At 34.3% G+C, this 22,638-nt stretch overlaps 1 protein-coding gene across 7 annotated transcripts in view; it reads right to left on the reverse strand.

Annotated features, from left to right (window-relative positions):
• The window catches only part of Ptp99A (Protein tyrosine phosphatase 99A), a 286,683-nt gene that overhangs the window by 56,693 nt on the left and 207,352 nt on the right, over positions 1-22,638 (reverse strand). For 5 of the 7 annotated variants that reach the window (XR_010733676.1, XM_066299450.1, XM_066299452.1 and 2 more), the window contains exon 5: positions 17,808-17,986. Coding sequence is in view for 6 of the 7 variants with exons in the window: in XM_066299450.1 (XP_066155547.1) it covers positions 17,808-17,986 (179 nt within the window). In the remaining variant the exon portion in view is untranslated. Of the gene's footprint in view, positions 1-17,807; positions 17,987-18,070; positions 18,527-22,638 lie in introns of those variants that run through there. The other 2 variants (XM_066299455.1, XM_066299454.1) reach the window with 2 other exon arrangements.

Below are 22,638 nucleotides of genomic sequence, written 5' to 3' on the forward strand. Positions count from 1 at the left end.
CTACATTTTCCACCCAAATTAGACAAAACCGTAGCAGGAACTTGCGTATTCCTTAGCGGTGATTCTACAGAGTTCAAATTCGCAGGTACTAAGGGAAAAAGTGCGCTTTCTCATATAGAAATTACATTCCACTTATACTAAGAACGGATTTCAAGTTTTATGATTAATCATATAGAAAATCTATTTTTTCAATTTTGACATCTGTAAGTTGAAAATTTGTCGATTGCTTGGAAAGAATGTTATAGGACTCCAATTTATACAAAGGGTAGGGCAAAGTACATATGTTCTTTCATATAAAAATCATACCATAGAGCTGCTAGCAATGGACTTGCAATTACATGATTCCTGAAGGTAATCAAACAGAAAATCATGTTTTCGTCAATTTAGTAATCTTTCAGTTGGAAATTCGCATATTGCTGCGTAGTGGTATTATAGGACTCAAATTCACAAGAAAATTTAAATAAAAGAAAGCTTTTTTACATACAAAATTATCTTCTAGCGATTCTGAGAACAGATTTTAGGTATGTGACCCCAAGAGTCGATCACATAGAAAATCCCGTTTTTGCCAATCCGGACTCCTTTAAGTTGGAAATTTGTAGATTGCTTTGTAGGGATATTATAGGGCTCTAATCTACAAGAAATAGAAAGGAAAAAGTGTGTTCTTTCAAAAAAAAAAAAAAAAAAAAAAAAAAAAAAATGCAGAACTGCTGGTAGCGGTCTCGAAATTGCGTATAATTCCAAACAGAATCATTTTTGTACAACTCATGTTTTCGGCAATTTCGACATATTTAAATGGTCAATTTGTAGATTGCTTTGACAAGATGTTCCAGAACTCAGTTTAACACGAAATATAGATAAATGCTTTTTCATATACAACTTACACATCAAAGACACCGGAAAGGGATTCGAAATTATATAAACTCAAATGGCAGTAATTTAGAAAATCCTGTTTTTGCCAATTCGGACAGCCCTAACTTGGAAATTTGCAGATTGCTTTGAGGGAATATTGCAGGATGTAAATTCATAGGATACATGAAGAAAAATTAATTTTGTTATAAAAAAATATATACACAGAGACGCTGGCAAGGGGTATGAAGTTATATGATCTCATTAGATATAGGATGTAACGAATTCCAGGCTATGTATGCATAGGGATCTCGGAAAAGATAAGAGATAAAAATCGGTTAAATGGAGGCAAAGTTGCTTATTGTGATGTTGAACAATAATACTTCCTTTTTCAATATTTACCTAAGTAAACTAAAAATGTTTAATGAAATTAGTGAACTAAGTAATAAATCAATGAACGAATTGCGATCTGGCGTTTGTTGACTTGACATAGCAATGCAATTTAAGACCCTCTAGATGGAAAAGTTTTCTTACATATAAAATCGACTAAAATACTCCAACATAGTACATCATTGAAAAGGAAATTTCGTGTATATTCTAATTTTGTGAAAATCTAAGATAACGCTCTTAAAAAAATCCAAAGCAGTTCTTTATAATATCTCAAAAACCAATTGTAGGATAAAAATATGGATCACAGCAGTAGAAAACCACAAAAGAATTGCTCTAAAAATATTTCATTATCAGCTTTCTGCAAATTATAATTTTTATATTTTTTGAGAAGAAGGGAAATTATTTCTTTCGGTTTTCATCGTATATTCCCGAAAGTATTTTGATTTTTTAAATTCGCTATTTTGCCTCTATGTAACCGACATAGTACTTCTTACCGTTTCCGACACACATAGACTCGAGTATGTGACATTCTGTATAGAAATTTTTCTTTCTTTAAATTGGAAATTTGTGTTTTGATGTGAATGTAAATTATAGGACCCTAATTCATAGAAAATATAGAGAAGACCATGATATGTGTTATTCGATTATAAGAAATGTAAAATTGACCTAAAGTCGATATAAAACCTAAATGAATAAAATGAAAAAAAAACACATAAAATATAAAAAAAACGGGAGGTACCAGTACCCAGTTTCGCCACTTTTCAGGCGTTACTTGTCGATATCTCGAATATTTTAGTGCTAAATGGGGCAAAAAATATATTAAGTTAATCGGCTAGATAATCTCTACGATTTCATTATTTTTGAATATATGATGTTGTTAGCCCAATATTTAGTTTTAATAATTATACCTCCGCACATTCGTGCAGATAACAGAGAGCACACTTGCAATTAAAATTTATAATTAAATTTTAGGCGTCAAATTTTAAAATGAAAGTAAACATAGTTCATAATAAATGTCCAAAATGTCCTTGTCGTTCTGAACAGTATGCAAGACGATCTTCAGGTGCTCGTAGAGAATTTCTTACGAAATTTGGATTTATTTCGTTGCAAAAAGCACGTAGTCGATGTAAGTTTTCCATATTCTGTATTTCGATTACTATAAATTTTAAACTTGAAATAGCCCGAAAGAAAGAAGTCATTTGCGGAGGGGCCAGGAAAAACACCGATCAGGAAATTCTTGATTAAGAAAATTCCTAATAGCATTTGTAAAATGGGGAGAAGCATCATCCATTCGAGCACAGATTTTCTATATTTAAGTTTGAATTTTTTGGCATAATTTGATTACGAAGATCCAGATTGTGCATATTGAAATTTCCTTCAATAACTATTTCTCTTTATTTTGCGAGTGAGTCGAATTTTGAATATAATCATGATATAAAAACAATTGCGAATTATGATGATATATTTAATAGAATATAAACGTTGAAAAACCGATAATTTTGGGAATTTACGCTACCGTTTATGGAGAAAGATGTTTCATTAATGAAAAGAAGTTTTTGTAGTTTCGCAGAAACTTCTTTGAATTATTTTATCATCGTCATATTGCTCTTATTTTGTACTGCTCAAGCTTTTTCTTTGCGTTTAAACTCTAAGAGTTTCACGCACAGAAAATTTGGAAACTGCAAAATAGTCAGCTATTTTTTTCAATCGTACAGCATGAGCTTTTTCTACAAGACATAAAATGTTTTTTTTTCAAGCAGTTTACTAATTATGTTTTTTTAATTTTTTTTTCTTCTCTCTCTCTCTCTTGTGAATTTTACACATAACCCTCTGAACAAGACACTTTTTCAATGTTGTGAATTACTCTAATGGCAGGAATGGCCTCTCCGAAAATTTGTATTAAACAAATTTTGCACTTTTTTAAGATTCCTCTCATTATCGTATAAGTTGAGGGTTTAATTAATCAAACCTAAATATAAAATAAAATCAATTCAGGTCATATTTCTTTCAGTTTCAGACCGCAGAAAATGCCCAACTGAAAATTTTGTGTGATAGATATTTTCGCTCACGAAATCTCGGAAATTATATATGTTCTTGTAATATATGACAAGATTGCAAGTTCATTGGGCTTCGGTTTAAAGCCAAAAAATCCAGATCCAGATTTATCAAAATAGTGTGATGGTATAGGTGCCGTTACATAACTGTAAGTTTTTATTTCGTTAGTCTAGGGTGTAATTCAAAGTTGTGTTTATGAGGGTGGACCCGGCTTTTGTCTTCACTTTGATATCGAATCGAATATCAGCAGGAATCGGTGTTGGAATAGAATAGGAATTCTCCGTCTTCGGGAAAATCTTGAATACTAAACCCTCTGGCGGAGCAGCATGGGCGTAACCTGGTTGAGGGTGCAATCGACACCACGTGCACTAGCCGTAGCATTGGATTGTGGTCCTGAATCTGATAAGAAGTCCTTCGTCTGCGATAATTGCGTCTGCATCATAAGGGCCGACAAAGGTTATCATAAGTAATACCGATGACGACAAAGTCTTCCTAGCCGACAAAGTAACTCGGTGGGAATTCTCACGCACCAATCAAAGTTTACCACAGGCGTGCCAAAGAGGTACATCATCGCCTTAACAATAACTTAACCCTAACTCTATTTACAATTTACTACCTTTCTGATAGGGTCTCGACCTAATCAAAATATACAGTGCAATGCAATTAAAAACGATGTACAGGGTGGTTGACTTGACTACTGGAACCTACATAACATATGTCTATTGGACGTAACCTGTTATAAAAAAGTGGTGGTTTACTCTTGTAGAAGGAAATTAATATAAAACTTCAAATATTTTTTGATTTGAAATTTATACTAAACTAAAAATTATTTTGCGACCGCATAGGGCCATGTTCTTCGATGAAAATCTACATGCATTTTAACAGTCAAAAACGGTTTGGCCTAGTGAGAGATCACCTTCTCAGTGAAAGAGCAAGAGGCACTAATATTAACTTAACTTTCCCATATAAGGCGATTCTTATCAAAAGGGCTGCAGAAATGTTTAGGGCAGGCATGCATCCTAACGCGCACCCCTTTAATTCTCTTAAGTCTCATTTCACAGAATATGACAAGCTAAATTTACATTGAAAATGTTTATTAAGTCCATTATTAAACCTACATAATAAACTTGGATTAACAATACACAGAACAGTTCATGCAGAAGAAATTACAAGTTTAGAATCGTCAGAGTATTCACTCGATCCAAATCCCATTGAGAACTTATAGAATTTTAATTCTTTAATCGCAACAATGCGCTCTTATTTATTGATAAATTGACTAAAATCGATGTGGACTGGAACCATGTGCTTCAGTTATGAATATTTTAAGAATTAGAAGAGGGTCGATTCACTATCAATTAATATCACTTTATTGCCTTAACAATTGATTATATTCGTAAATTATTTAATTTTCGTAATTATGTGTTGTTTAATGGAATGTTGCCTTTTCGGTAATATTGTAAATATAATGACAGATTAATAAACAATAACGTCTCAGTAAATGATAACCGTAGGGTATTGATGCAACTATTCGCTATTTATATCGAACAATTAGCTGAAAACAGGCCAGCTGCAATCGAAAATATGTTCTTGTTTTAGTACCTAAAAACTAACCTTTGCATTTGAAATTTTTTCTACGAAAACATAACTGTACTATTGGCATCTTACATGGCCCAAATAAGTCGATTTGAGGCAAAAAACAATGATCCAAAACTTCAAAAAAATTCCGGAAATCTTCCAAAGGAGGTTAGTTCAGGTTAATTTGGGTTCACTTACTTTAATAACAAATTTTCGCCCTTTTCAACCTTTGACCGTGTATCTCGAGAATTTCTATGCCGGATGGAATGGACACATCGAATTAATATCTAAAAACATTGAGAACATTATAGGCCGCCCCAATTTTTTCTAATAATTTCTAATTCTAGTGGAAAAGACTTTTTTATCACTTTAAGTTCTACAACATTGCAGACAATAAACAAAAAAGAACTTTTTGATAACAGGAATGTATTTCTGGTTGAAATACGAAAATAAAATAGAATTTCTAGGCTACAAAAAACATAGGCTAGTCCTTCTATATCTGCTGATTACCTCTATAGTTTTCTATTTAGCAGCGTGTTGGTCCCTCGTTGTTTTCCAAGACTTTCACCAATCGGCTTGGAAGCGATTTAAAAAGTGTTCGTATCTATTATTTTTGAATTTTGGCCCACTTTTCTATAATGGAAATATCAAATTCCTCTATGGAGTTGAATTGTTTTCCTTGTGCATAAACTGCTCGAGAAAGTTTTCCCCAACAATTCTCATTAATGTTGAAATCTGGTGATCGAGCTGGCCGGGGTAAGACTGAAATATTTTTCGCTTCAAACAAATTTTTTAATATTCGCGCTGTGTGAACAGGTGGATTGTCTTGCTGAAAGATTAACCTCCCTCTCGTTAATTTGTTCCCTCCTTCAACGATCGGTTCTTGAATGACTTCTATATATTTTTTGCCTTCGTTTTTATCGAACAAAATGTTAATTCAGTCTTTCCGTCGTACCCTATCGCAGCCCACACCACGATACCATCACCCCCCCCCCCCCCAGTTGCCACCCTTGCTTAAAAATATTTTTATCCTACATAAATCATAAAAATAATATCGATATCTATCAGGACCATCCAAATTAAAACGGTTTTCATGCCCGAAAAAAACTTGTCTCCGTCTCTTTTTCCTTGAGAAATTTTCGATTGCGAATCGGTTCTTGTTAGCTTTGAGCATTTTCGAAAGAGAAGGTTTTGTCCTCAGTTTTAATCGCTTTACATTTCTGGTTTTTTACAAAATGCGTTTGACATTTCTGATGTTTGTTTGCACCTTGATGCGTTCACAAATTCCCTTGCAATAGCTGCAGAGTTTCATGCTTGGCGTAGACCAGCTTTTAGTTCCCGGACAGTTGTTCCCACGGATCTATCTGTGCTCGTCTTTCAACCATAACCGCGTTCCAGACTCACAAAATTCTATACATGCCATCCGTATCCTTCAGTGTTTGTGAACATTCACCGACAATTTGCAGCTTATGGACTGAATATTAGACACGACGAACGACAAAACAGAAATAATATCCGGCAAGAGAGAATCAACAATCAGATTCTTTGTGAATTTGATAGGGATCCGACAACAAGTAGCCGAAAAGTGTAGGTCACCCTTGGTGTTGCTAGATCTAAAATTCTTAGGGTTTTGAAAAAAGATCACAAACATGCTTATCACTTGCAATATGTACAAGGTTTACATGAAGGAGATGAAGAACAAAGGTTAGTTATTTGTCGATGGGTTCTTAACTCCATTGAACAGAATGAAAATTTATTAAACAACATATTGTGGACTGACGAATCGTGCTTTACTCGTAGAGGTGTCGTAAATGTTCATAATCAGCATGTGTGGGCACACGAAAACCCACATGCAATTCGACCAAGAAATTTTCAGGCAGAATTTAGTGTAAATGTATGGATTGGAGTTAACAGCAATCAAGTGTTCGGTCCATATTTTCTGCCAGAACGCATAAATGGAGAAAATTTTTTGCAGTTCTTAAATACAGAAATGCATAATATGTTGGAGGAAATTCCGCTGAATTTGAGATTAATGGGTTGGTTCCAACTTGACGGTTGCCCAGCTCATTTTCATAGAAATGTAAGGAACTGGTTGAACCATAATTTTCCGGGAAGATGGATTGGACGAATGGGGCCTGTCGCTTGGCCTCCACGTTCCCCCGACCTAACTCCGTTGGACTTTTTTGTATGGAGATTTTTAAAAGAACAAGTGTATGCAACTCCTGTGACAACAAGGGAAGAACTTATTAGCCGCATTAGAGATGCGTGCATTGAATTGAGAAATCATAATTTAATTGGGGTTCTCCGATCTATTAGACGTCGATGTGAATTATGTGTGCAACAAAACGGTTCATATTTTGAACACATACTTTAAATTAAGTGAGTTTTTGTAGCTCTTTTTAAAAAATTGTTTTTATTTAAATAATGTTTTTAATTAAAATTATGTTTTATTTAATGAAAGAATACAAATTTGTTACGCAACAGAGCCAGATACGAAAAAATGTCAAGAGACATTTTTTGTAGAGAATGAATTACTTATTTAAGAAAAAAATTGAAATTTGACTTTAGACAGGACCGTATTAGTAATTTATTGAATTTTATGATAGTAAAATCCTACAACTCCGAGACTAGTTGCTCGTGGGCCGTAATATTTTTACTGAATATGGCACTATACAATGTGATGCTGTACACCAAATTTTGTTTAAATATCTCTAAAGGTTAGAGTGTTATAAAAAAATAATCGAATATTTTTTTAATTTTCAACGCCCGGTATTTTTAAGACGAAGCATTTATGAGCCTATGTTGATATGAACTTTTCTTCTTAAAATAAGTTTGTCTATCGACTGTTAAAATCCTGCTACAAAAAAGTGGACCACCCTGTATAACGTGCCTACTTCGGTTTAAAATTTGGACAATTTTTGAAATTGTTGATTTTTTTTTGGTGTAGTTTCAGTAACCCTCTTCTCACTTTCCGATAATACTTGTTCTTTTGACATTGTTTAATTGAATTTAATTGCGTTGACCTATAAAAAATAATAAGTAATGAATACCAATGGAAAGGATTTCATGCGTTAATCTAAATTACTACTGCGTTTTCAACGAGGCTAAGATTAAAAACCGAGCGTGACCTATGTTGTTGTCGCCTTATAATTTTACCTTATTTTTGTATTTGAACCAGAAATTAACTTGTGTTATCAAAAAGTTGTTTTTTGTTCAGTATTTGCAGTGTTGTAAAACTTAGAATAATTTTAAAAAGTCTCGTTTGCTAAAAGTAACAATTATCGTAAAAAAATGGGGTGGCTAGTAATTTCGTCGGGGAGTGTACCATCACGATATTCAGTAAAAAAATTGTTTTTGAAATTGAACTTTCAAACTTAATTTCAATCTAACGAACCTACTGATGCAGCATATACCCGTGTAATGATATCTAAAATTCAGTAACAGCGTTTTCCAATTACCTCCTAGAACTTCCGAAAATCACCTTTACAGAACGGCAAGGGGCAATTCCGGCAATGGAAAGAAACATTAAGCCTGCCTACCTAAATATTTGATTCGTTATAACTCCGTCATCGCGATTGGAAAATTGAAATTAATAATTGATTCTTAGACACGTCAAGAATTTCCAATATCAATTTCAAACGGCCTTTCGCAATATTAAACTTTTTCATAGTTTTACTGTAGCTTCACCGATGTTTACGTTTGCAGGGCAATTTTCTAAATTGCTGAGGGTGTAATTTTATTCAATTTGTGGCCCTGAATGGGGATTTAATTTTTGCTGTCACGTCTCAACATATCTGAAGGGACGTATAATAATAGCCTTTATATTTGCGGGTGTACCCTTGCCGGGCAATTATGCAGTTATATTATTATGGTAACCATTCAAGAGGATATACATACTCGGCTTTGATAGTCCGGTCCTAATTGGCGTCTTCATCAAAATTCCATGATTCTTCCCGGCGAAATAATTACAACTCTATTCTTGCTACTTAATGATTTAGCAGTTATTTTTGAACCTATGGAACGTTCATTGGATGAGGTTCATTAATTAACGTTTATTAGCCTGTATGTACGTAGTAATTGTGAAATATTGACATAGAGAGCTGATGAAATTTTTCGTGGTCGACCATTTGTGGATTAAGATTGTTTTACAAAAAACCTGATAAAAATGCATTATTTATTATTGTATTTTTTATTCATGAGTTTTGTTTATTTTTATTTATTGTTTAAAGTCGGTGTCTCATAAGAGTCTGCTTTGATATTAAATGTGATCGAATAGTTTTTGTGTTTTTTTTTTAATTTATATATACAGGGTGAGTCGGGAGGAACTTCAGGAGCGTGTTGTACATGAAAAAAAAATGTAAAAAAACTCAAATGTTGTTATCCGATTTTCGTTTGTTTACAAGCTATAGCGTAAATAAAATTAAAACATAAAATTTAAAAAATTTACAAATTTTATAAGAAATTCCATAAATGAACGTTTGGATATCATAGTAAATGTTCAAAAATATCGCCATTAACTTCTAAACATTTTCGGCTTCGTCTATGAAGAGCATTCGTTGCGCTCCTGATTGTTTCATGTCTTTCTTTAATGGCAGCTGCAGCATTTCTAATGCGTTGAATTAGTACATCTTGAGTGTCCACTTTTACTCTGTACACTTCAGTTTTAAACCAACCCCACAAACAATAGTCTAGTGGTGTGAGGTCTGGAGACCTCGGAGGCCAACTAATAGGGCCATCACGACCAATCCAACGTATTAATTTATGGAATTTCTTATGAAATTTATAAATTTTTTAAATTTTATTTACGCTATAGCTTGTAAACAAACGAAAATCGGACAACAACATTTGAGTTTTTTTACATTTATTTTTCATGTACAACACGCTCCTGAAGTTTGGCACGATCCTCCCGACTCACCCTGTATGTTCTTAATTTCTTTTTAGTACTACGTAGTTAGTTATTTAGAATAATTTATTTTTTACCGTTTGTTCTTTTTGGAGACCTTTCGGATTTGATATTGTAAAGATTGTGAACAACCTGGCTGTTCACTCACACATGAACGTTTCATTCATTCATTAACGTTACAAAAAGTAAACTTTAATAGTGAATAACCATTCGTTTTAAAATGGATGGCCAGTCCTTTAAAGGGGAAGGGGGTCGCATAGCTCAAGCGGACTTGTCCAAGTACAACATTTTCATGTTGCAGTCACTACAATAAATGGTAGTTTTAAAAAAGTTCAAATTTTCACGAAACTTACAATTAAAGGTGGCGAACCCGAAACTTGTAATTGAGGGAAAATCAGAGCGTTGCAACAGCGACTGGGTGCGGAAAAATGAGACTGAATATCGACTGGCACTCTAAAAGCTCCATTTTCATGAACTCATTTTAATGACACCACCTTCATGAAAGTACTCTACTGAGAGTCGTCTCGATAGTTGTGTTGCGAGAGTCCGATGTCTACACAACACGTGCAAACCTTTGTTGATATTAATAATATTATAATAGTTAGTAATATGGCAAACACTGAGTTAATTACCGCTATGGCTGCTGCTAATGAAATTGTTAAAACTAAACTTAGGAAAAGCCTGGAAAACAAGGAAAAGGGTATGGTTGAGACATGAACCCAGAGAGTTTTCTTTCCGCATGGTATATGGACATCATTGAGTAATTTTCTATATTTTAAAAGATTTCGTAATATTATGCTCATTTTATATGCAACAATGCAACAATGCAACAATGCAAGAATCAAGCTATACTCGACTTGAGTTTTTATTTGATATCCGAGACATACCATTACGCGTCATAAATTAAATAGAAAGCTATCGTGCCATGAATCTCGGATACGTGAGGAGTGGTACTATAATTCCGTAATTATAGCAAACGCTATTACTTTTAAATCTCTATGTATACGATCTGATAGGTCTAGATCGCCTTGATCTCTATCAGTTCGTTTTGAACCAATTGGATTGATCCTCATACTACTGAGCCAACCCGATTGGTTGAAAATCAGCGGAGAAGAATCAATACCACCTAGGCCTAGCTCGTTTGTCCAGATATTTAAATATTTAAACAATGTTTTGATTCAGCTGGTGTTCAAGATTTTTTTATTTTTCTATGTTCGATTTTAAGAATTACATCAACAATCCGCTCAGTGTCCCCTATATTACCAATCGTCGTAATATTATTGTCAGTAATGTTTAACATATATTGAGGAGACAGCAGAGTCAAATGACACAACTACAGAGGGAACTCTCAAGGGTGTACTTTCGTGAAAACAGTATCATCCTGAAAATGACACTTTTAGAGTATCAATCGATGAGCTGTCTCTTTGGCTATTTGTCATTGGTTGACTATCGCGCGGGATTAATCCGATTTGTTGAAAATCAGCTGACAGGGATCAATCCGATCGAGCTCATCGATTCCGAAAAGACTGTTGTAATAACGTTATGTCGACAGTGCAATAGCGACTATTGAGTTGTATGTATGTTGTAATGTACCATGACATTTATTACGATAGTTGCCGTCAAGTGAGAACGTATCATGAAAATTACAATCTTGAAAAAGTCTTTAGTAGGGTCTTGATCAGGAAGGTCGGATTGTCATAGGCGAAAGGTGAACGTTTGGGAGTACGTGGGAACACGGCCGGCCTTGAATAACAAGAACGTAAAACGAGCACGAAATTGTTAGTCTCAGGTTTCAATCTATGGCGATTTTTCTAAGTCATGCAGAAACGACGGATATAGAGTTGCGAACCGAGTCACTGGCAAGCTTAAGAATTCTTACGATTCAAAAATGTGTGTTGTATTCTTTTAGTGTGAGGACAAAGTAGAGAATTATATAGATATTTTTAAGATAGCGTTTAAAGCACGGAAATCTAAGTTTTTGAGGAGTAAGCAAATTGACATAATTAATCCAACCGTTCTAAAATTTCCTTTTTACCCTTGACCGTAGCTTCTCTTTTACATCAGTGTAGGACGCTTTGAGGAATGTTCTGTCCCTACTGCTATCGATTTTTTGTGTGCACAAAACCGCTCAACATTATTTTCACAGTTATTTCCTTTATGTAAGTCATATCGTGAATATTTTATAGAGAATATTTCACCCACCATTGAAAGTATTTTGAATTTTAATAAAAACAGATACCTATCTGAACGTCTCAAATTCGTTCTCATGTTTATATGCTTTTGTAGTTCCATTTTTTGGAATATATTGGCAACATTCGGCTAAGCATATTCCCATTTTAAAATTGACTTCGCCACAATCTTTGCTTATAAAGTGCTTCTAGGAAAGTAGGAGAATTCATATCGAAAACACTCTTCTCGATAAGGCTTCTGGCAAAAATGGCAAATAAGTCTTTTTATATTTGTTTCCGGCGTAATCTTTGCATCTTAAATAAAAAATGATTACCCTATTATCGTGGTTCCCCAAAAGAAGCATTATGGCAAATGCTTGGAGATAAAAAATTCATGACGTAGTACGTGTGTTCTAATACCGCCTACGGCAAAGGTAGGGATTTTGGTATTTCCCTCGAAACTCATGTACTATTATTGCGATATTTGTCATTTTTGCCTTATTAATCTATTTATACATAAGTCCTAAAATATGACGGAGGATGGAAAGATAAGAGCCGGTACAAATCTCAACTTTTGAAATATTAAAAGCCTTTCATGGCGCGAATACGAAATGAACCTCTTTACACCATATTTCGGTTACTTTTGAACTGCGTATTATAGTGTGGGAAGGCTGGGAAGATTCCAGACCCACGTCACATTTTTACAATTTCTTATTTGGTCTTATTTTGCCTCGAAGCCAGTAAAATTTACGCTAATCTTCCCGGTGCTAAAGTAATATAAATTCCCTCGTCATATTTGCAGGTAAAAATACACCCCCGGTTATTTCTCTAATTATTCAGTTATGTAGCAAAATAAATCATAACTACTCCTCATTTAACCCGTCGTCTTAACGTCGACTAACCTGAATTAACCCGAACTAATTTCGAATTTGATAGCTGTCATATAACCCTAATTACAAACTAATTATAAAGTTTCAAAATATGTGCAGCTGAATGACGTTAATGGCGTATGTATGGCAGATCTACCGGTATGAAATTAGCGCTATTTTGTGAAAATAAAACACCAATTTTAGCAAGGAAAGAACAAAAAAATTATTCAAAATATTGACCATTTCTACACATTTCGACCTCCTTTCTGGCAATTTATTGATACCACGCCGACAGAAATGCTCCTCTTTGGCATCAAACCAATTAGACGCCCAATTTTCTACTTCTTCGTAGGAATCGAAGTGCTGCTCAGCCAATGCGCGTCCCATCGACGAAAACAAATGGTAGTCCGAAGGAGCCAAGTCTGGTGAATACGGCGGATGGGGTAGCGACTCCCAGCCAAGTGTTTTGTGATATCCTGAACCGGTGTTGTTTTGTGTGCAGGTGTGTTGTCATGGAGCAAAATTACCTTCCCGTGTCTTCTGACCCGTTCTGATCGTTTTTCGATCAATGCATTGCTTAAATTAATCAACTGTTATCAGTAGCGAACAGCATTAACGGTTTCACCAGGTTTTAAAAGCTCGTGGTGCACCACACCTTTCCGATCCCACCAAACACACAGCATTGTCTTCTTACCGAATCGATCAGGTTTTGCAGTGGATGTTGATGGTTGTCCCGAATCAACCCGTGATTTTTTCCGTTTAGGATTTTGAAAATGAATCCATTTTTCATCTCCAGTAACAATTCGATGCAAAACTGATTTTCTTTCGTGCCTTTGAAGCAAAATTTCACAGGTGATTTTTCGGTTCTCCATCTGTCTTTCATTCAATTCATACGGCACCCATTTTCCACACTTTTGGATCTTTCCCGTAGCTTTTAAACGATCAAAAAATTGTTCGTTGTGCAACATTTAACATTTCTGCCATTTGCTTTTCACTTAAAGTGTCATCTTCATCCAATATCGATTGCAGTTCGTCGTCTTCGAACTTTTTTGGTGGTCTGCCACGTCCTTCATTTTGCACATCAAAATTGTTATTTCTGAATCGTTGAAACCATCTTTTGCACGTTGCTTCTGATGAATCATAATCACCATGTGTCTCGGCAAGCATTCGATGCGACTCTGCAGCACTTTTCTTCGAATGAAAGCAAAACATTAATTATTTCCGCATCATTTTGTGGAACAAAATTCGACATTTTTGACCCAATGAAATAATATATTGTTATTTGCCCAAGGACTTGATTTGCACTAAATATGTTTGTCAGTTTGCACACCAACAAAGCAAACAAGAAAAAAGGTTTGTTTACAACAAACGCCCTATATCGAGACGTTGGTATCCTGACGCTCACTTCATACCGGTATACCTGGTATTTTTTCCTTCACCTTGTGTATTCTGTCCAAAGTTTCGGCAACACCCCTTGTTGCTCCCTACTACCTTCCTTTACTTTCGAAATAATTCATATCGCTTTAAATGCCGTTGTAAATTAGGAAAATCACAAGCTTTTGTCTTTAAAATATAATTAGGAGCAACATGGAACTGTATATATTTGGTGAGCTAAAATTTCACTCTAGTTACTATTTTGAATGCGTGATGGTGTTAATATTGAGACAATATTTTCATGCTAATGAAGAGATGAGAGTTAATAACAATTTGGAACGGCGGAAGCAAAACCTGGAAACTCCTACAAAATCACGAGTACTCTTAAAAGGGAATTAAAAACTTCTGCACGTACGGTCATTTATTAAAAGTTATCACCGTGGGGGTGGTCATTTAATAATTCCCATCATTATTCGAGTGGTTGTTATAAGAGATTAATTTATATTTCAAGGTTTTTCCAAATGTTACTAGAAACCTAAACTTAATTACTCTGCTATTCTTGGGCCATCAGTTTTTTATTTAATCCTGGACGCAAATTTATATCCAAAAAGTGCTTAGTTCACAGCTGTTCTTAACAACTCCTGGAATGTACAAAGGTGCTTAAACATTATTAATCTATTGCCGGGAACTGTGTTTGACAAACTATGCTCACACCGTTAAATTTCGCTAGTCATCAGGGTAACTTGTTACATTTTGGTAAATGGAGGTCTCATTACTTAAAAGTTAAATATTCCGGTTTCAGGGCCCAGGTCTAGGAATCCCTTAACTTTACTATATAAAATGCCTTTAGCCGATACTCGGAAAAATATGGACGTTTTGAGAAATCGTTTGTGTCGTATACAGCAATAACAAATCGATTTAGAATGACACGACTTTAGGTATGGAGTGTCTTTTGTTGTTTGGATCGCTCCGGGGACTGAAAATGTTCAATTTCACGAAAACTCTTTCAGCCAATCTGTCTCACTAGCGTGAAACTTTTAAGTATTTTCGTTATGATTTTTCTGAACAATTTCGTCGAACAATTTCCCGCAGTCTTTTCGAATGTTTTTTAAGCCCAAATGGAGCTGCGTTAAATTGAAGTTAGTGGATGTAATAAAGTTGCCCCTTGAGGACTTATCCAATATAACCGCGAGAATTGTTCGATATATTGTCAATTTAAACTATAGAGAAGTTTTATTGTAGTTTTATCGTGAATTTTACTTCATACACTTATTTCCAGATGTGTTCCGATTTATTAGACTTTAGAAAAAAAACCGATTAAGACATAAAATTTCTTTTTTCCTTTTTATTTTAATTCAAAAAGATGAAATTGTCAAAAATTCTGGAAAATGGTGGATAAAATTGTGTAAATAAATGAATAAAATTAATCATATATATAACATCTGTTTTAGTTTTGCAGGTCGGAAGAATATTTAATTAAATCTTGAATCTGCCCCCGAGAGTATGTGAAACAAATATGACTTAACTGCATTTTCCTGACTTTCAATCTTCAAACATATTTAGGATTAACTTGGTCTTTAAGGTTAATAAATAATTTTTATTGAATTTCGAACATTTTTGAAAATCAATCAGAAGTCTGCTAAATCAGCAACCTTTTCAAAGACGAAAAGGTTACTGACTTGTAAGATAATTATTAGAGTAATTGTCGTAGATAATAGCTGAAGAACAAATTGAAATATAGTGCTGTAATGTTGGTATAGTTTATAGGAAGGTTTTAATGCTTTTTGCAGGCTTAGGAAATTCGAGAGAAAAACTTTATTAAGACAGTAAAATCGATTAAAGAAAAATTCATATAGTGACTTGGTCAATTTTTTGAATATATCTTTTAGTTGGGAAATAGTGAAACTTCTTTCTAATAAAAAAAAATGGCAATCTTGCAAACAACTTTTTTGTTGTTTTGTCTCTAGTCGCAACGAGCCTTTTATATTGAATTTACGTCACGCTGGCAGGCGTCCTCAGGTAGCCCTTGTTGCCAAAACTTATAAAAATAATCAGACGCAGATAAGTTTTTTTCTATGACAAATTCACGTAAATTCAAGCGATATATTCTGAGCATTGCACTCAATTTATGAGTTTTCCGTAATTCGTTGATGTCTATGGCTTTAGTTCACAGGTTTGTCCAGATAGAAGCTATAAAATTACATACACATTTTTTTTCTTAACAAAAATTTTGATACGAATAAAATTAAAATTTTGGTTGGAAAATTTTGTTTTGCTTTCATAATAAATGATTTGGGCAAATTGCAGCATTGCAACAATCTTTTTAAAGTCGCCGCCTTGGCAACAAAATTTTATAAGAAACTTATTTCTGGTTTAAAAATTGCTTTACTTTTTACCGTTTTTCAGAAAAATGGGAAAATACTAAGAAAAATGGCAAAATTTCATTTTAAGCTTTGTGCAATAATTCTTAAATCAAATCGAAACAAATTTTGAAGATGCAACTTCTTTAGGACGACTTTTGAACAGAAAATGATGACGCACCAAGAATGAATCTATCGTTTCTGAGGTCTAATCAGTCAGTAATTTTTCAGGTTGATTATAAGGCATCAGGGTAGAGAAAAAACCAAAAGGCTTCAATGTGAGAGAACGAATTTTCAGAGATTTTGTTCCCAAAACATTTCGGTGGTGCTAACAGCTTAAAATTGAAAAAGGTTTGATTTTGTGCTCTTAAATTTACTTTCATTTTGAGCTATAAAGAGTTTCTAAAATTTTTTTTTACCTACGAGAAAATATGTACAGTAAGTTCATAAATTTTTATGAACACGATATCGTTTGTTCGCACATTAGGAAAGAATGAAAAAAAAAACTTTTTCGCGATGTAGGTGCTTGTTGACCTCATTATTATTATCACTTTGTGAAAGTGTATAATAGAGCTCTTTGAGCTTTAAACTTGCTCTATTAAGCAAAGTTTAAAATTCATTGTCTAATTCTTTGAAGAATGTTCCTACTTTTCGAGAAAACGGTGAAAGTTAAAGCAATTTTTAAACCGGATATGAGTTTCTTATAATATTCTTTAAAACTTTGCCCACTTAATCATCGCTGTACCTTTTCCAGTTTTCAAGATCCCAATATATGCATCACCAATTTGGATCGCACTACGTACAAACCAAAGATTCGGTGGATAAATCCCACGTAGAATAACTGCGCAAGATGTACAAAATATGACTTTTTCGTATCTTCCGAGAATTATTCTTTATATGTTTATTTTGATATTTTTCTCAATAGATATTTCGCGATTTTGTTTTCAAGGAAATGTACTAAAAACACCTTAGTAATGGAATCTACGATTCTTAAAGGTTAGATAAAAATTGTATGCTTTTGTGAACTGTGAACCCCAAAATTCCGATTTCTGAGAATCTCTAATTAGCTAAGTTCTGTAATGTTAAAATCAACGCTTTTACCGGGTAATTTTAACTTCTAATAAGCGCAGGAAGATGTTAAGATGCCTAATTACCTACCTGGCACAGTTCTAGGTTAATTGATCCTAAATGAGTATATATCTGTTGTTTGTTGAAGAAAAACAGTTAGGTTAAGCCTTAAAAACTAAAGGATAAAACTCCGACTTACGTTCTCTCAAAGTGACCATAAAGTAAGATGGCTTGCCAGGATTGCTCGGCCCAATCGCGTTCCAAGCTATTATCTGGAAGCTATAAACTGTGTAAGGCCTCAAACCTTTCACTTGAAACAAGGACTCGTTGTTCGTAGTGTTCAGTTTCCTGATGGTGAAATTTGTGCTCTTGGCCATGCTGAAACAAGAAAAGAAATCGCTGACATTGATATATTATAGCTTCGAAAAGGTGCAGCAGCAGTCTTTCTTGGGAACAACTTACCGATATCATGCGGCGGAATTTTATATAAATTCGAGGAAGATACTTTAGAATCTGAAATTTACTTGGAATGCGGAAGGAAACTTGTTTAAAACTTTAAAAGAGAATGGCGCTTCAGCTTTTTCAATGTTACCTCGCATTTCCGGTAAAAAAATTCATCAGCATTGATGATTTATTACACATACTCGCAGTTGAATTAAATATGTCCAGTCATAAACGTACTTCATCAAATTATTTCGAGAACTGTCGTAAATCCCAAGTTGTCGCTTTGGCGACGGCCCCGAACTACATGTGCTTATTTTAATCTTGAACGAAGGTTCCGCATCAAACCACTGAACATTAGCCCTTCAATTATAACTTCCTTTTTGCTACAAGAGACAACGAAACTCCGCTTTAATCTCTACAAACGACCCACAAGAATATGCATGTTCTGTGCAATATCGTGATACTTTGCTTAATTAATAACAAGCGTTGTAGCTATAATTTCGATCATATTATCAACAATGACGCACTTAAACTGGAGAGATATCAAACGAAGACATTGCCGGGTTTATCACGAAATGTTGATAATTTTACATATTTTATCAAGTTTATGAATTACGATTGTCTTCAAGCACCGAACTCGCAATGGGATTTTCTAACAGCTCTTACGAACATTTTGGATTTTGTAAAACAACAACATAACAATATTTTCCAGCCAGAGAAGCGACCCTTTCGACAAAATTAAGACGTTTTTAGAGTTCATTTGTTTTATACGTATATACAGGGTGTCCCGCAAACCTTCGACAATACGTCGCCTGATGGAAGGCCCATCTTTTAGAAGTCAGAAAATGAAAAAATTGCCTTCACGAAAATATCGTGGATTTCGAGATATTTACACTTTTTTCAAAATCGACAAAAACTAACATCGCTTGATATTTCGCTCTATCCCCGTTACACCACTCCGAGTAGAGAAGCAAAAATTCCTGTATTAGTTTCCTCAATGGTCGTTGTCATCGCTTTTTCTTTTACTGGTAATGACGCTTCCCATGCAAGTTAGTTGTAAAAAAAATGGGAGGGGGGGATTGCATACCATTCTCAGTCAAAACTAGCTGACAATAATATGCACCCCTTGCTAAGGGCTCCGGCGGAAACCGTTTTTTTAGCAAAGGTTTTCGTTCCAATAAATCATGAGTCCTTTATTTTAGAAAAAAGTTGAAATTGGTTAAAGTATTCCTTAAGCAATTTTTTGAGTAAAATACGTTTGTTCGTGAAGTCTGTAAATTCAATAAAAAGTTTCGGTTTTCTGAAAACACCATCAACTTATATTTCCCTTATAAGGGCCATACTGGATGTTTGCAATTTTTGGTTGAGAGGTGGATTGTTTCACCGAACTCCACTCTGCGTTGTGCATGCATTTCGTCGGCAGTTGCTTGCGAAAAAGCGCTACTTTCCACACTCATCAGGAAAACAACTATTTCACTCCGTGTACAAGAATTAAAAGAATCAAATATAGAGGTTATGAGAAAAATACAAGTTGATGATGTTTCCAGAGAACCGGAACGTTGTCTTATTATTTTATTTTCTAAAATAAGGGATTTATGATGGGAAAATGCAACATTTGCGTTTTCTTAAAATTTCTGGAAAATTTACCGCCGTTGCGGTTTCGACATTACGTTGCTAACAAAATTGTTTAGAACTTTCTTCATTTAAGCAGCTCGGTGGCTTCTATAGTTTCCCAAACACCAACACGTGGAAAATCAATTTGGGAGATGTGTATATTCATATAGCTTTTATTTCACGTGTATCCCCAAAATGATATCGAGAAAAACGACATACTTCAATGACATATGTAATAGGTAGTTATAGAGCTGTTCGGCATCGAATTAGTTACTTCAATTGGTCTTCTTTTTAACGACGATGCTTTACATGAGTTGTTATGATTTGTTTTTGGGTCGCTTTACATATGACGACCATTTTCACACTGCGGGACTAAAACTGAAAATTTTCCTTTTGAGCGCTTTTAACAAATGTAAAAATTTAACATTAATTTCTTCAAAGTATCAAAGCTCAATGTATTGGGTTGGCAATTAAATTCGTTCGGTTTTCTTTCCGTATAAGTTTTATGCTGATTTGCTTTTTTTTTTCTGAATGCTATCAAGCAAGTCAAATAAACACATGCAAGATCATGTTTCTCTTATATTTTCTACGGACTTTGGTTTGGCTATCATAAGTATCGTACATATTGTGTAGCGGTGAACATGGAAAGAAGTAACATGCATTTTCGTCACAGAAGAAAGTAATGCTCTCCGTATGGTGGGACTTTAAGGGCATTATTTATTACGAGTTACTACCATCTGGAAAAACAATAGATTCAACACTATACTGTTCCCAATTAACGAAATTGAAAAAAGCTATTCGCACAAAGCGACCAGAATTGGCAAATCGCAAGGGTGTTGTCTTCCATCATGACAACGCTAGGCCTCACACATCTTTGACAACGCAAAACAAATTACTCGAGTTTGGCTGGGACGTTTTGGCTCATCCTCCTTATTCACCGGACCTTGCCCCTTCCGATTTTCATTTATTTCGGTCGCTGCAGAATTCAATGAAAGGAAAAACCTCCAAAGATGAAGATGCAGTTAAAAACCACCTTGATCGTTTTTTTGCCGATAAGCCACAGTCATTCTATGAACGTGGCATAATGAAGTTGGTAGAGAGATGGCAAGAGGTTATCAATAAAGATGGTCAATATATAATTGATTAAAATTTGTTTTGTATATAAAAAAATGTGTTTTATTCCAAACTAAAAAACCGAACGAATTTAATTGCCAATCCAATATAATAGTAAAACTAATAAGAATCTTGCCACAATATCAAGACAATGTTGAATTTTGTATTATCAAGACCAAGACTGATATAGTCTTCATCTTGACTATGTTTTGGTCATCATTACTACTTCATTATAAAACGCGCTAAAATTTTACTAACTTGTGTCCCAGGGAACCTGAGTTTCCCTACACATGTTTATACGACTGACTCACTGCAATGTAAGGTTGCTCATCATACGGTAAAGCTTTTTTACAAAAAAACGACTCACTCGGAATACAAAGAGTAAAAATGAATGAATTTGGAAAATCTAGTTATGTCTCTCACTCATTCGGAATACTAAGATATCGACCTAATTAATAATCTTAGGGCAATATTGAATAATACATCCGCAAGCGCCTGTTCTATCAATATCCGTTCACGAAAAGTAAATGGCATATTCTACAGACTTTCTAGGAGTTCAAGAGCTCCATATATCAGACGTCTAATACATAATGGGTGAGTAAATTGAAGTGGTTTATACATATAAAAACAAGAAGAATCTTTTAGCTTTAAATAAACTTATTTTACTCTCTATATCCGATAAAGTTACTCCAGTCTCTGTCAAAAGTTTTATGCTAATACTGAAAGAGTGAAATCACAACTCTGAAGATAGCGAGACTCGTTTGGTATATTTTAGATGAATTTTATATCCAGTTTTATTAGAGAAATAGAAGACAGACCCTAGTTATGCTATAAAACAGAACAAAGATAAACAGAACGTGTAAGAATAGACTTGGCAACTTTCTCTGATAAATTTAATAAATCAAAACGTTCTTGCCGGAGTTAACTGCCGGATGGAAATAAATTTAAAAAGATGTTGATTGTTTCCGTTAAAGTAATTTAGTAATGAACTCGAAGACATAGAGTTTTTAATATTGCCCTCTAAGGTAAGGTGTTGTCGCAACGTTAAATCTGGTTTATATACCTAATTTGAAACATAAACTTTCCACCAGGTGGGACTAGGCACCAAATGAAAGCCACTATTTACCTATCGCGTTGCGAATGCAAAATTACTAACCAGATTCCTGAGTTAAGGGATAATTTCCAGGAGGTAAGGCAGAAGTCTTCCCGGGATTTAGTTTTCTAATGTATGCGACATAATAGATTTAACATATGAATTAAACGGTTCTAATTTAATTTTATCAGTCTTGAAAGTTCCCCCGACTTAGAAACCTAAAACATATATATTATGATCCAGAATATTCTGGAAATGATTCAGTTATGACGAGAAGACGAAAACTTTAAACGGAATATTATATTACTATCCATGAATTTTGATCTACGTCGTTGAAACTTGAGACTGAAATTTAATATTAAAAACCGTGATTTTCCTCAAACTCTCATACTTTTCGCGGGTGATTTATTGTTTCCAAATTTGGAAAAACCAGAAAGAATTCAACGAATGATTCAGAAGCGCAAAAAGCGAAAGTGTGTATATATATATATATACATATATATTTTGCATTGAACGAGAAAAGCATAAATCACGGAGTTATTGCACGATAGAGATTTATTGTGGAAATCTGCTCTAATCTATCATGTTTACACAATTGTACAGATGTATCTGATTTTCTAAAATAAAAACGCGTTCCTAACAGGGCCTAATGGTATAGAATGTTGCATCATCGAATCCCGTACACTCGTCGTCAGTTTACGGAAAAATTGCAAATATGCAGCAGTAATTTAATACAGCTCTGTCGAAATAAAAAGCCGCTTAAGCC

The sequence above is a fragment of the Euwallacea fornicatus genome, chromosome 33 (genome assembly GCF_040115645.1).
Source record: "Euwallacea fornicatus isolate EFF26 chromosome 33, ASM4011564v1, whole genome shotgun sequence".
Lineage (NCBI taxonomy): Eukaryota > Metazoa > Arthropoda > Insecta > Coleoptera > Curculionidae > Euwallacea > Euwallacea fornicatus.